The sequence below is a fragment of the Hemiscyllium ocellatum genome, chromosome 7, assembly GCF_020745735.1.
Source record: "Hemiscyllium ocellatum isolate sHemOce1 chromosome 7, sHemOce1.pat.X.cur, whole genome shotgun sequence".
In the NCBI taxonomy this organism is placed as follows: domain Eukaryota; kingdom Metazoa; phylum Chordata; class Chondrichthyes; order Orectolobiformes; family Hemiscylliidae; genus Hemiscyllium; species Hemiscyllium ocellatum.
The window spans coordinates 52906007-52921501 of NC_083407.1; the positions used below are offsets into that span (position 1 = coordinate 52906007).

A 15495-nucleotide genomic window follows, 5' to 3' on the forward strand; every position below is an offset into this window, starting at 1 on the left:
AAGTAGTTCATTAGTCTTAAAGCTCAGAGACATCTTGGTTGTGAAAGGTGCAATATAAACGTAAATTTTTTTCCCTTTTGCTTTAGAAAAAGCTCAAACTCATCAGCTGTACATTCTTCAGAAATGTTCCATTAAGCTTATACAGTGTCCCTCTATCCCTTTTGCTAAATTGCATCACTTTCCTCTTCGCCCCTTTAAATTCCTTCAGCCCCTTATCTGCACATTCTGCTAGCCCATGTCTTGTGCAATCAAACTGGTATGATTCTCACTGTTTTGACAAATGTAAATATTTTACACTATTACAATGCCCAAATCATTTATATCCCTTATCAGATGATTCTTACACTGATCTTTAGAAAATACCAGCCTTTCCAGTACATCCATCAATTTTCATCTCATCCATTTCCTTTAACATCTTTGCTTCCACATTTATTTTATTGATAAACACCTAAAAAGTACTAATCACATGCCCTGAGCTTTTAAGCACATATACTAATTCCTTTGTCCTGAAAAGACCCCACCACACCTATTTCGATCTGCTTCGTAGTTATGAGTCAGATGAAGATTTTCGGGTAACCTTTTAGGTTAGTTACTTAATTTTAAAATATATTAATGGGAGATGCGTGTCTCTGATTGGGCCAGCCGTACTTGGTTGCAAAAAACGGTTATGAGATGCCTTCTTGAACTGCTCCAATCCTCTGGGACCCATGAAGCTGCTAAAGGGTGAATTCCAAAATTTTGATGTAGTGTCAGTGAAGAATAAGCAATTTTGTTTCGTTTGTGGTCTGGTGGGGAACTTGCAGATAGTGATATTCCCATGTATCTGTTGCCCCTTTCCTTCCAGGTTGTAGAGGATGCAGGTTTGGATTGTGCTGCTGAAGGACTTGCTATAGTGCATCTTGGAGACAGTAAGGACTAATGCCACTGTGCGCGCTGGGAAAGGGACTGCATGTTGTTGGGGATGGATGGATGGGTGCAAATCAAGTTGGTCACTTTGTCGTGGATGGTGTTGAGCTTTTGGGAGCTGCACCCCTCCAGGCAAGTAAACAGTATTCATCATAATCCTAACTGTGTCTTGCAGATGGTGGATTGGCAATGGGGAAGACAGGAGATGGGTTATACCCTACAGAATTCCTAGTCTCTGACTTCTTCTTATTGCTACAGTATTTATGTATAGCTATTTCAACTAACTAGAGCTATGGTAACCCTGAGGATGTTAATAATGGGGCATTCAGGGACGGCCATGCCATTGAATGTCAAGGGGGAAGTGTGTTAGATTCTCTGTTGTCAAAGATAACCATTGTCTGGCACCTGTGTGGTCTGAAATGATCCTTGCCATACTATTCTCATAACCTCTCTTTGCTAGTCTTGAGAAACTTGACACATATCATATACCCTATTTATTTCATCATATTTTCTATTTTCCTCTTGTATGTAGAATCATTGCTTTGGCTCCCCTGCCGCTCCCTCTTGTTGTAAAAAACTGTGCTTGTATCTGATAAATCCCCTCTTACAGATCACCCATTGTTCCATAACTGCTTTTCCTGTTAATATTTGGTTTCAATTTGCCAAGTCTACGCTTCCTCTCATCACATTCACGTTAGCCTGTTTACAACTTCGAAGTTCTACTTTTAAATTGTTCCTTATTTTCACTATTACTACTATGAAGCTTATATTTAGATCATTTTTACTCAAGGTTCTCCCACCACACGTGGTCAGCTGGGCTACCTGATCCCCAACAGCAGATCCAGTAATGCTTCTTGCATATTTGGATTAAGAACATACTGATTAAGGAAGGTCTCATGAACACATTCCAGAAATTCCTCCTCTTCCTTCACTTTAACAACACTCTAATATAGTTCTTGCACAGATTTCTGATTTCCCTGCACAAATATTTCTCTCTTTCTTTCCTTGTTTGGAGGCACATAGGATACTTCCAGCAGCACAACCTTTTGCTCAACGAATCAAATAGATTCTGTCCATGCACCCTTAAAGGCATCCTCTTCTCAAAAATGCAATGAATTTCCTGATCAGTGCTGCCACTTTCCTTTTCTCTTTCGTTATCTTTTTAAACATTTTGTATTGTTGACTACGAAGCACACAATTCTCACCATTTTTAAGCCACATTTCCTTTTTTGCTACTCCAACATATTTCAAAATGACTTGTGCTCACAGCTTACCAACACGATTCCCCATCTTTGTACATGTACATACATGTATTCTAAACCTGCTTTATCTTCCTTGTAGTTATACAGTCATAGTGACGTACAGCACGGAAACAGACCCTTCCGCCCAACTCATCTTTGCTGACCAGATATCCTAACTAATCTAGTCCCATTTGCCTGCACTTGACCCATATCCCTCTAAATCCTTCCTATTCAAATACCCAAACAGACATTTTCCAAATTTTGAAATTGTACCAGCCTCCACCACTTCCTCCGGCAACCCATTCCATACACGCATCATCCTCTGCATGATAAAGGTGCCTCTCAGGTCCCTTTAAAAATTATCCCCTCTCACCCTAAGCCTATGCCCTTTAGTTCTGGACTTCCCCACCCCAGGGAAAAGACCTTGTCTACTTACCCTATCCACTCCCCTCAAGATTTTATCAACCTCCAGATAGTCACCTTTCAACACTCTAGGGAAAACAGCTCTAGCCTATTCAGGCAACATTCTTGTAAATCTTTCCTGAACCCTTGCAAGTTTCATGGCATCCTTCTGCTCGGAGGGAGACCAGATTTGCACACAATATTCCAAATGTGATCTCAACAATGTCCTGTACAGCTGCAAAATGATCTCCCAACTCCTGTCCTCAATACTCTGACCAATAAAGGAAAGCATACCAAATGCCTTCTTCACTATCCTATCTAGCTGTGATTCCACTTTCAAGGAACTATGAACCTGCACTCCAATGTCTTTGTTCAGCAACACACCCCAGGACCTTACCAATAAGTGTATAAGTCCTGCCCAGTTTTGCCTTTCCAAATACAGCATTTCACATTTATCTAAATTAAACTCCATCTACCACTCCTCAGCCCACTGGCCCATCTGATCAAGAACTTGTAATCTGAGGTAACCTTCATCGCTGTCCATGACAACTCCAATTTGGTGTCATCATACTAACTACACTACCTTTGTTCACATCCAAATTATTTATAGAAATGACGATACACAGTGGACCCAGTACCCATCCTTGTGGCACACCACTGGTCATAGGCCTCCAGTCTGAAATGCCTAGCTCTACCACCATCGGTCTACCACCTTCAAGCCAGTTCTGTATCCAACTGGTTAGTTCTCCCTGTATTCCATGAGATCTAACCTTGTTAACCAGTCTACCAAGAGGAACGTTGTTGAACACTTTACTGAAGTCTACTTAGATCATGTCCACCGCTCTGCCTTCATCAATCCTCTTAGTTACTTCTTCAAAAAATCTCAATCAAGTTAGACAGAAATGATTGCCCATGCACAACGATATGTTGACTATCCCTAATCAGTCCTTGCTTTTCCAAATACATGTAAACCCTGTCCTTCAGGATTCCCTCCAACTTGTCCACCAACATCATCATGCTCACCGGTCTACAGTTCCCTGGCTTTTCCTTACCACCCTTCTGCAACAGTGGCACCATGTTAGCCAACCTCCAGTCTTTTGGCATCTCACCTGTGACTATCGATGACACAAATATCTCTCAGCAAGAGGCCCAGCAATCACATCCCTAACTTCCCACAGAGTTCTTGGGCGCACCTGATCAGGTCTGGGGATTCATCCACCTTTATGCATTTCAAGACATTTAGCACTACCACGTCTATAATATGGACATTTTCAAGATGTCACCATCTAGTTTCCCACATTCTATATCCTTCACGTCCATCTTCACAGTAAACTCTGATAAAATACTCATTTCGTACCTTCCCCCATCTCCTGCGGCTCCACACATAGGCTACCTTGCTGAGAATAGGGGCCCTATTCTCTCCCTAACAACCCTTTTGTCCTTAATGTATTTGTTGAACCCCATTGGATTTGCCTTAATCCTATTTGCTAAAGTTATCTCATGTCCCCTTCTTACCCTCCTGATTTTCTTTTTAAGTATACTCTTGCTGCCTTTATACTCTAAGGATTCACTCTATATCCTGTCTATACCTGACATATGCTTCCTTCTTTTTCTTAACCAAACCCTTAATGTCTCTAGTCGTCCAGCATTCCTTATACCTACCAGCCTTGCCTTTCACCCTAACAGGAACATACTGTCTCAGGGCTCTTGTTAAGTCACATAAATCTGCTCCTAGCTAATGTTATATTATGTCCTTCACACAACATACACTTTTATGCACCATATTCCTCTTTTCTACTTGCACATGTTGGAGCTTATCTCTCTGTTAATTTAACCTCTTCCCTAGCACAGTCACTATAATAACACTAGTCTTAGTTCTTTGGAGGTGCAAGTTGCCCCCTTTGAATAGACGACTCCCACCTCATAATTAGTCCCATTGCCTTCACATCTTACACAATGCCTCCAGTTATGCATTGATCCTCCTGCTCTTCCCATTTCTATTTTCCCTGCTGTGAGTTAACCACTTCCGTGTGTGTACACTTTAGTTTTCTTCCTAGCTCCTGAAAGTTAGACTATGGGACTTTATCCTGATCTTTTCTGTTGGGGGTTTCATTGTAGGATTCTGGGTAATTTTCATCCCCGTATAGAATATTCTACATCCTATGATGTCCTTTACCATGACACCAGGGAAACAACATACCATGCAGGCTTCACAATGACAGTAGTGAAAATTAAATCTCCTAATTTTCGAATGCACTTCTACACTTTGGTGTTCCTTCCAGTGAACTGATACCATAGTCTGGCTTGAATGCCTAAAAAATACTGTCAATCTCCATTGCTGAGTAATGGTTTTTAAGAGTGACACACACTAAAAAACTCCAGTACTTCCTGATCTTCCTACTCTGCTGGATAGTCAGCAATCTACTATTCTGAACTCAGTCTTAACTGTGAGACTGCCACTTCCTTGAATATGCAATTTCAGAGACTAAGTTATCTCAAGCTTGGAAAATCTCAGTAGAGGCTCAAGCAGGTAGAGACACTTGCTCCTCACGCATCCCCAAGACACATTAAGTGTCCGAAGGTTTCCACATGGAATTGTATTGCCTTTCCTTTCACTGTAACTATTGTAATATTTCCTAACTTTTACTTTGTTGTCTCTTTATATAGCCTCTATAGTCAAAACTGATTCAATAACTTTTCAATTTCAGTATCATCTGCATGTTTACCGGGCTAATCCTTTAGTGTATGCATCCCTATGTTAAACATTTTTTATAAAAGCTTGTATGTCTGTAGAATACTTCATTTATTTTTATATTCTTTAATATATTCATATTGTCAACTTAATTGCATTATCCCTTTGCTAAATTCATATTTCTTATCATTTTTTATTTATTGCTGGTGGATCTCTTCCTTTAAATTTTATACACACCTCAAATTTTTGCAAGACATAATTGATATTTTATTTTTATTTTTCATGGAATATCTCCCTCCTGAAATGAGGATAGGATTAATAGTTATTGGTAGGGCCTTACAGAGAATGTTGCCAAACAAAAAGACGTAGGATGGAGGTGCATAGCTCCTTGAAAGTGAAGTCACAGTTAGACAGGGTAGTGAAGGTAAAAACTGGGTAAAAACAATGACTGCAGATGCTGGAAACCAGATTCTGGATCAGTGGTGCAAAGGTGGAGTGTGGTACACTTGCCTTCATTGGTCATTGCATTGGGTATAGGAATTGGGATGTCATGCTGTGGCTGTACAAGACATTGGTGAGGCCACTTTTAGAATGCTGTATTCAATTCTGGTTTTTCTGCTATAAGAAAAATGTTGTTAAACTGGAAAGGGCTCAGAAAAGCTTTATAAGGATGTTGCCGGGATTGCAGGATCTGAGCTAAAGGAAGAGGCTGAATAGGATGGGGTTATTTTCCCTGGAGTATTGGAGGGTTAAGGGCGACCTTAGAGGTTTATTAAATCATGAGGGGCATGGATTGGGTGAATAGCCAAGATCTTTTCCCCATGATAGAGATCATAAGTTCAAGGCGAGAGCAAGATTTAAAAGGGACCTGAGGGGCAATTTTTTCCATGCAGAGTTGTATGGAACTAGTGGCCAAAGGAAGTGGTGGAGGCGGGTACAATCACAACATTTAAAAAGGATCTGGATGGATACATAAAAAGGAAGGGATTAGAGGAATATGGACCACATGCTGACAAATGGAACGTGATGAGTTTAAGACATCTGGTCATTGTGAATAAGTTTGACTGAAGAGTCTGTTTCTGTTCTAAATAATTAAATTACTCTTTTCTGTAAACACCACCCATAAGTCCACCTGTCAATATCTTTCTTCAGTTTACCAATTTAGAGCTCCATTCCTATTCCATCACAATGGGCCTTTTTGTCATCTGTTACTTTGTTCTCTGTATCTATGACACTCAATTATTATCTTGAATCTTAAGACATAACAGTCAGTCCTTCTTAACTGTTTTCCTACACTTACTTTGCCCATTTGCACTAGTTTAATTTATAATTGGTCAGGAAACAGTCTTTTATATACTGTAAAGATGTCACTCTCTTCTCCCCTTTCACTTTTCCCTGTCAGTTTAATTGGGAATAAATGAAGGCTCCCCTAATTTGATGGTATTAACCACCTCATTTAGTCAAAACATCTCCCCTACACTTCCTTTTCACTATTTGGTGGCAAGTTGTGCACCCTTAATACTGTGAACAATTACTAATCATTCATCACCAGCTATGTGGATTCTGCTTTATTGCTTTGTTAGTTCAATGCTACTTGCTATTTTCATTACTTTATTCCTAATGAACACACAACTCTCTCATCACTCTTTCTTCCTTTCCTATTATTTTTAAGCATTTTATAGCCTGCAATAATTAAATGCCAAACCGTTATTGTTGTTTAGACCATGTTTCTGATTACATCAGTTTCTTCAGTTGAAACGATTGCCTACATTTTTCCTGTTTTGCCGCTGATGAGCTCGACATTGCTGTACAGGCAATGTATTATTGACTTACCCTTCATTAGTCATGCTTTAGTTCACTAGATACTTTATCACATCCCACAAGCTCTTCTAGTCTGGAAATATTTGTTATTCTTGTCTCTTTTGTACTTTGCCCTATGTTCTCATCCCTTTCTTATATATTTAAGTTAATATTATATCCAATATTTTTAGTCCTCGTTGGATACATTGGTGTCAAGGGAATGGCATGATACAAGATAAACTGGATAATGAGCTGTTAGGCTACCAGCATTAGCAGGCTAACTTTTAGACACCATAAATCAAGGATCAAATCTGTGAGGATTTATGGTTTATGATAGTAATTGACAGTAGACAACCTTTTTTCTATATGGACAGGCTGTATTAACAATGACAACTCTGCAGATAAAGAGTAAGCAATACACATAGGCAGTCCATTGGACTGCACTACATCCATTAACTTAAACATTCACTTCTTTTACCACTGGTGCACATTGGAAGCAACGTGTACAAAATACAATATGCACTACAACAAAGTCCTGTTACCTTCTAAATCCAGGACCTGCTCCAATCTGGAAGGACAAGGTAACAGCACATTGGATCATCACCTCTAAGCCACAAGTCAGGTTGAGTTGCAACTATAATGTGTTCCTTCACCATCACCGAGTTAAAAACCTGAATTCTCATCCTAACAATTCAGTGGGTGTACCGACACCACAAACTACAGCAGATCAAGGCAGTGGCTATTAAGGATGGGCAGAAAATGCTAGTTTTGCGAGCAACGTTCATATCCCATGAAAGCATATTAAAAAAAAGGTTAGTGGAATGAGAAAACTAGTGCAAATTATGCAAAGAAACATCAGGTAACATTTATTAGCAAGGAAATCTAACAAAGAATAGGAATCTGGATTAAACGGAAAGCTACTGAATTTTGAACTATGATGACATAAAACATTGAGTGTTACAACATCAAAAGAAGAACAAGAAGGATTAAAACAAAACAGTAATATTCCAGGCTTCATAAGACAGAATACAAGAGCAATATCATTGAAATTTGTACAAAGCAATGACTAGACTATCACTTGGAGGTTTTGGTGTATAATCACAGGAGAAGCACAAAAATTACATTCGGTTCAGATTAATCAGGGAGAGAAATGGTGATTTCAGAAGAGATGGGAGATATGGTGACACTTTTACAGAACCAAAGTATCCCAAGATGAAATTAGCACATCATTATTTTTAAACATAAATGGTGATAATGATGGTAGAAGTTGTATACTCTTCCACTCTTATCACGTGCCACTGATGTGTATTGGAAGGATTTTCAGGTTGATAACCAACATGTATGGTTCTGTTAGGAACATACCAAACTAAATGCAAAGTGGCAATCAACAGCATAATGATGGATATTAGGAGAACTTTTCTTACATGGATTATTGATAGTGACAAAGCATGACATGCTCTAAGTGATCGAGATAGACCTCTACATTTGCAGAAATGATCATTGGAAGATGATCTATTAGGGATAATGCAAGACAATTTGGTTGCCCTTGCAAACAGTTGGCACAAATTTGTTGATCCAATGAGCTCTCTCTTTGCTGAAAACATCTATAATTAATTTCACCAGGGGTACTTGAGCAGTTGGCTTGAAGGACAAACTAATTTTAAGATTAATCAATCCTTAAAATATTATTCCAGAAATCATGACACCAAGGAAGATCTAAATGAAGATTCCTAAACATATTCATGGTATTTCCAAATTATCTCTTATCCTGGTCATCAAATCATCTGTGAATAGCCGATTTTGGGAAAAGCATGCTCTAGGTCATTCAGACATTCCATACTTACTTGTTTCCCAACATTTTTAATTGCTAGTTGTTCTGGAGTCATTTTATCCTCCTCCTCTACAGCCTAGGAGGAAAATACGCATTTGAATGTAAAGTTTATCATTATCTCAGCAAGACATTTAAGGCCATTTAGTATAAAGTTTTTTAAACAAGGAGTAAAACAATTTTAGGCTGGCCATTGTTTTATTAATATGGAGGAGTTACAGTACTCTAGCATCACTATTCTTCATTACCTTGTTGTAATTCTTGGCCAAGTCCAGCATTTCTTTTACCACAGTTTCATTAAGTTTACAATGCTCACTGTAGTCTTGAAGTGTTAGGCCCTCCATCCAGCTTTTCTTATGTAAGTTCAACAACATCTGCAATGACAAATAGAACCCAAGATAAACACTTACTGACTAAATAACAGGATTTCAGCACAACTTAAAATCTTTAAAATAAATAAATTGTTTGAAAATCCTGCACAGATAACAACTAAAATTCTAACCTGTAGCAGGCTACTAAAATGCCATCAGATGGTATTTCAACACATCACAATGCCCATAACCTACATCAAAAGGAACATAGCCACTTATGTGAGATTGTGCCCCCAATAATCTCAGTGATTAATATCTGACAGGTAAGGTCTGCAAGAATTTATCTCACTTTTAGAGTGTTAACTTGATGATGTTGGCATGCTGAATTGATGTAAAATCAATGAAAATTATACTTCAGAAGGAAATTCTGCCTTAACTTGGTCTCTTGTTCCAAACACATAACATTAATGTGCCTTAGCAAACCAGTCATAAATTGCCTAGGTTCAACCAAAATCTGCTTATGGGTATAGATGCAAGAATTATTAACTCATTCTTCCAGGTTACCTTTCATCTGAGCATAATTGTAACATTACTGTGACTTGATTTCATAATGTTCTAAAATTCATAATGTTCTAAAATTCGTTGCCAATTAAAAATAATCAAACAAGTGTAAACTGTATTGATGGATAATTTAAAGCCAATGTTAATGTTCAAAAGACATATTCCAAGGATTAATATCTGGATAACCTACAATGGAAGAAAGAAAGACTTGCAATACAAAGCACTTTTCATGACCATCGCTCATCTCAAAGTGCTACAAAGCTGGACTCAATTTTTGAAGTCTAGTCACTGCTGCATTGTAGAAAGCAGGACAGCTGATTTGCACTCAGCAAACTCCTACAAACAACAATTCGATAATAACTAGATTATCTGTTTTTTTTAATGTTGATTGAGGAATAAATATTGGCCAAGATAGCAGGACTCCCCCGCTTTTTCTTTTGAAATACTGCCATGGGATCTTTTGTATCCACCCACGGAGGCAGATGGGGCCTGTGTTTAATGTCGCATTTGAAAGATGGCATATCCAACTGTGCAATGCTCCATTAATACTGCACTGATTTTGTGCTCAAGGCCTGGAGTTGGTCTCAAACCTGAAAATGTGATTCAGAAGGAAGAGTGCAACCAACTGAGCCATGGTTGACCATCTAAGTCAAGATTTCATATCAGAACATACCACAATCCTCTCTTTAAATTCATATAAAACCTTCACCCTTTCAGAATGAAAAGCAAAAATAAATATACGCAATAGAGAGGTTTTTAACAGATGAGATGCACATTTGTTGAAAGATGCATACAGTATTCTCTATAGTAGTCCCAAGGTTTTTGAAAACGTATTTCCGGTATATTTAGCAATAAAAGTAACACAAAAGCCTACTCGTGGATTTTAAAAGAGTTTCAGGAGTATTTGGGCTTTAGATAATTGACAATTAAAGAGCATTCCCCAGCATGTAAAAATCAACTGCTATAGAAGTGCCCTAGTGACCTGCTGGTACTGGTATTCTCACATAACAGGCAATATTTCACTTCTTTCATGGGATTTAGGTGTCACTGGCTGCAGCAGCATTCACTGCCATTCCCAATTACCCGGGGCAGTTAAGAGTCAGCCACAGTTTTGTGGCTCTGGAGTAATGTGTAGGCCAGTCCAAGTAAGGATGGCAGTTCCTTCCCTGAAGGATGCTACAGAACCAGACGGGTTTATCCAACAATGATTTAATGGTTATCATTAGACTTTTAATTGCAGATTCTTACTGAATTCAAATTGCACCATCTGCCATGGCTTTAAAAGGATTTCACTGAATCATTTGTTAAGAATTTCAAAATGGTGTACTTACCATATTAGCCCATAATAAGGAAACAATGTGTCAGAAAGCATAGACATGAACCATTTGAGAAGTTTTCATGCATTTTGGAAATAGTAGTATTTCTGCACTCTGAAAATATGTTTTTATCCTAGCACAATAATGTATTAATGGGTAGTTTACAATAGTCATAGAGCTGTACAGCTTGGAAACTGTCCAACTCGTCCATGTTGACCAGATATCCTAAATTAATCTAGTCCTATTTGGCCAATATCCCTCTAAACCCTTCCTATTCAGATAGCTATCCAGAGGCCTTTTAAATGACTTTGTAACTAAATAGAGTTCAATGTTGTAACTGTATCGAGCATCTAAAGTAATTAAACAATTTCTAAATTAAGATGACAAAGAGTCAGCTGGTGGCTCAAATCATTTCCTCCCTTCTCCAAGTAAGCACGAACAAAAAGGCCTCAAAATGTGTATCTGAAGGCATGTAGGAATGAAGTGCTTTGAAAGTATGGACTATGTGCATTTGCTATTCTATGATTGAAATAGGTGAAAGACCACCCTAACTAGTATTAATATATTTTCCATATATTGAAATGAAAGGGACATAATAAAGCCACTTATGGAACCTGGCTTTCAAGAAAGAACTGTACAGTTACCTCTGTACGGGATTTTTGTTTTTAAGAGGAGAAAAGGCCAGGAAGTCTTTCCAGACTAAATTGAGGACTGTAAATATCTATGGTATCAATGGAAATATGTTTATACTTTTGGTGTTACAACAGGTAGAATAAATACACAAGAACATTAGGTTTGTTTTCAGCTCTGAAGAATCTAGGACAAGCAAGTTTTTTAAAACAATTCAGTCCAGAAGACATCAGTATTAAGTTTAGAAGCAACTTCAGTTTCTCTTTTAGATGAAACATTCAGGTTTTAGAAAATTTCACATCCACAGAATTGAAAAGGACCCATCAAAATGTCTTCACCCTTTGCGGTAAGGAAACTGTCTGCAGTCAGTTAAAACCTTAAACAATTGATATACGGGCGTAGTTCCACTGGTCCCGAGTCTCTAAAATGGACATCGGCAAATGAACTGAAAATTTGTTTTTTTGTTTTAGAACTTTCTGGCTGTTTTACATTTTTAGGTAGTTTTTTTTATTATTTCTTTTGTGTAATAAACTGCGTTATTGAAGAAAAATCTTCAACTTTGCATGATTATGTGTCATCTCTAACCATCACATTAACTAACTAAGCAAGAAAAAAATCTATCAAGCCAAATTTAATTCTAAGCTCTGATTTGTCCAGTTGTATCATCAGCTGGGATCACAATGCTGCCTCAAACATCATCTAAAAACACACTTGAGATTTTAAGTAAAACTGTTTTCATAATCTTTGCTTTTTCGTATGGACAATGTTTAAAATGGTTCTATTGTGAACTTGGAATTTATTGGAGCTTGAAAGGTATTAAGAATGTACAAGTAGTTTCACACAGCTCCCTTTCAACATCTCCCCTTGCCTGAGGCATCATGACTTCAGGATAAACCACCAATCACCTTTCTAATATGAGACAGCAGGAGGGAAAGGAGGGGGCAGGAGGGAGACAGGGCAGCCCAACGGCCCACTAGGACTATAGCAACTTTACATTTACCTTACAAGCTCACATCTTTCAGTAGATACATTATCTTCCAGAAACTAATGTCAAAATGCCTTTTACGCATTGTTCCATTATTTTATAGAATCAGAATGATAACACAGATTCAGCCCAGAGATTGAGTCTGAAGGATCTTTCAATTAGTCATAATCCCTTGCTTTCCTCACTGACCCTACAATTTTTCCTCTTTATGTATGCATTCAGATGATTTGTCTGCATAAGTGGAAAATAATGAAACAACTGCCTTTAATCACAGATGTCAGTTGTCCCTTCAACATGATAAATCTGTCACAGTATACATTGTACACTGAAGATTAAGGTTGTAAACTGCTGCATTCATCTTGGAATAACTGTGCTATTTTGACTGAACAGCGCAAAACAACTTTTTCTGGGCACATATTTGTTCATGTTAATACGTAAACATTTTGGTAAGATACCATGGCTTTCCTCCTTGAATCTATTCTCATCACATAACTACTGCCAATTTTAACTTCTCTCTTCCCTACAAAGGTTCTTAAATCAAACTTCATCCCTGAGCTCCATGCTCTAATGAAACTCCCTGTTCAAGTCCCTTCAGTCTGACTTCCACAATGCTGATAGCATTCACACACTGGTCACACATACTCTACATCCACAGACCAATGACATTCAACATGATGGGGACACTTCCGCTGGCACAGTGGAATTTGGCATTGGTCTTCGTCCCACACGGCTGTACACCCCTCCTGATGGTTGAGACTACATTGACGCAGGTGGCTAGCTCAGACCAGGTTGGTTTAGTCTAGTGTTGTAACATTCACTGCTGGTCTTAGGGAAGAGCAAGTCTTGACTGCACCTCAACTACGAGGACTTCCAGCTCACTTCCCACAAAGTAGAGCACCAATTTTTCCCTTCTCTAAAATGTCTGGTGCCAAATCAGGAACTGTGCAAGGCAGTAAAAGACTGTCATGGTTGTCCAGATGCATACGGGCCTGTTAAAGAGCGCATCGGCACCAGGTATGTGAATCCCTTCAGGGATATCCCAACAGCAAGGAGTTCTTCTAGGTATGTCAAGTGCTGGAATGGGGCTAGAATAGGTTAGAGGGGCATCTTACAACAAGGTAAGTAGTTTGTGAGGCTTGTTTGTTAAGATGTGGCAAGTGACTCATTGGGCCTATGGACAGAAACATGACAAAAATGACACTTTTTTTGACCAAGACTCAGCCTTACCCTCAATTTCCCCGGAGCTTTAGAACAAAACAAAAATCCAATAGCTAGGATATGCTTTGTACAATTCAGAACTTTGGAAGAAGCTAGCCTAAATATATTTTATACTTGAGTGTTACTTAACTGGATTACAATGTGAGAGAAAGCATGTTTTGGACCCCAAATCTAAGGAAGTATGTGCTTGCCTTTGAATACGTCCAGAGGAGGTTTACCAGAATGATCTTAGCAATGAAGGGCTTATCATATTATGAGTGGTTGAAGACAGAGTCTGTACTGATGGTAAAACAAGTCATTGACTGAATTTAAGACAGAGATAGATAAGTTCTTGATTGGTAAGGGGATCAAGTGTTACAGAGAGAAGGCAGGAGAATGGAGTGGAGAAACACATCAGCCATGATCAAATGGCAGAGCAGACTCGATGAGTTGAATGGTCTAATTCTGCCCCTATATCTTATGGTCTTATGGAACCAAAGCTGAATAATTCCAACTTTTATGAGAAACTAAGATACAAGTCAAGCCCAACAGTCTAGAGATAAAGCAGATAATGAATCAATGATTAAATTGTTTCAGTTGTGCCTGGACCCACCAATCCTTTCACATCTATTCTAGGAGATGACAGAGATTTGTTTATAGATCTGACTCTTTTCATTTCTGAATAGCTCATTTAGAGTCTCTCTTTATCATTATAGCTGCAAAGTATGCACCACCAATATTCAACTGCCATCATTTGATTTTAATAACCGAAACTTTCATGGACTAAGTGACTTTAGGGGAGCAGCAGAATCGACAGTTCGGGCATAAACTCTTCATCAGGAAGGCCTGAAACGTCGATTCACCTGCTCCTCAGATGCTGCCTGACCTGCTGTCCTTTTCCTGCACTACACTCTCAACTCTGAGCTCCAGCATCTGCAGTCCTCACTTTCTCCTAAGCGATTTTAGACAGACAAACACTGACCTAAAGTGGCTGCAGCAATCCTGTGACCATAGATTGAGACAAGTTCAACAAATCAATGTGGAATAAATAAACTGTCTCAGGAATCAAAGATTATGGGGAGAAAGCAGGAACAGGGTACTGAATTTGATAATCAGCCATAATCAGACTAAACGGCGGAACAGCCTTGAAGGGCTGAGTGGCCTGCAGCTGCTCTTATATTCTATGTTTCTATGACTCAGATTAAAAGGTTTTAACGTACTGCATAAAAGTTGTGATCCTGCTGAGATTTTTCATTCACTGCACAACTGGACTCTAATCAACTAGAAGTGATGCTAATCAACTCAAAGCTGGTTAAAACAATGACAATGCATTTGGTGCACCAACCTTGTTATGACAACTGTGAAAGTTATATTATATAACAACTGCTCTATAATGGCAAACTCAGATAGTTTAAGAAAAATGTGAAGTGTAATTAAGGGTCATCCATTGTTAATTATTTTTAACAATCTAAGATTTGAAGAATAAATGAACCATGACACACAAAATAACATTTTAAAGGCATAAAACCAAGATTAAAAATCCATCTTACCTTTTGCTCAAGTTCATTTTTCCGATAATTTATAGTGATAGAGTAGTAGTGCCTGTTTAATCCATGAATCAAAGCC

General features: G+C 38.4%; 1 protein-coding gene across 2 annotated transcripts in view; it reads right to left on the reverse strand.

Moving 5' to 3' along the window:
* Positions 1 to 15495, reverse strand: part of psmd14 (proteasome 26S subunit, non-ATPase 14) — a 106166-nt gene that overhangs the window by 4143 nt on the left and 86528 nt on the right. For both annotated transcript variants that reach the window (XM_060827883.1, XM_060827886.1), the window contains exons 8-10: positions 15420 to 15494; positions 9118 to 9243; positions 8886 to 8948 (exon numbers count right to left, since the gene is read on the reverse strand). In XM_060827883.1, coding sequence (XP_060683866.1) covers positions 8886 to 8948; positions 9118 to 9243; positions 15420 to 15494 — 264 coding nt within the window. The remainder of the gene's footprint in view (positions 1 to 8885; positions 8949 to 9117; positions 9244 to 15419; position 15495) is intronic.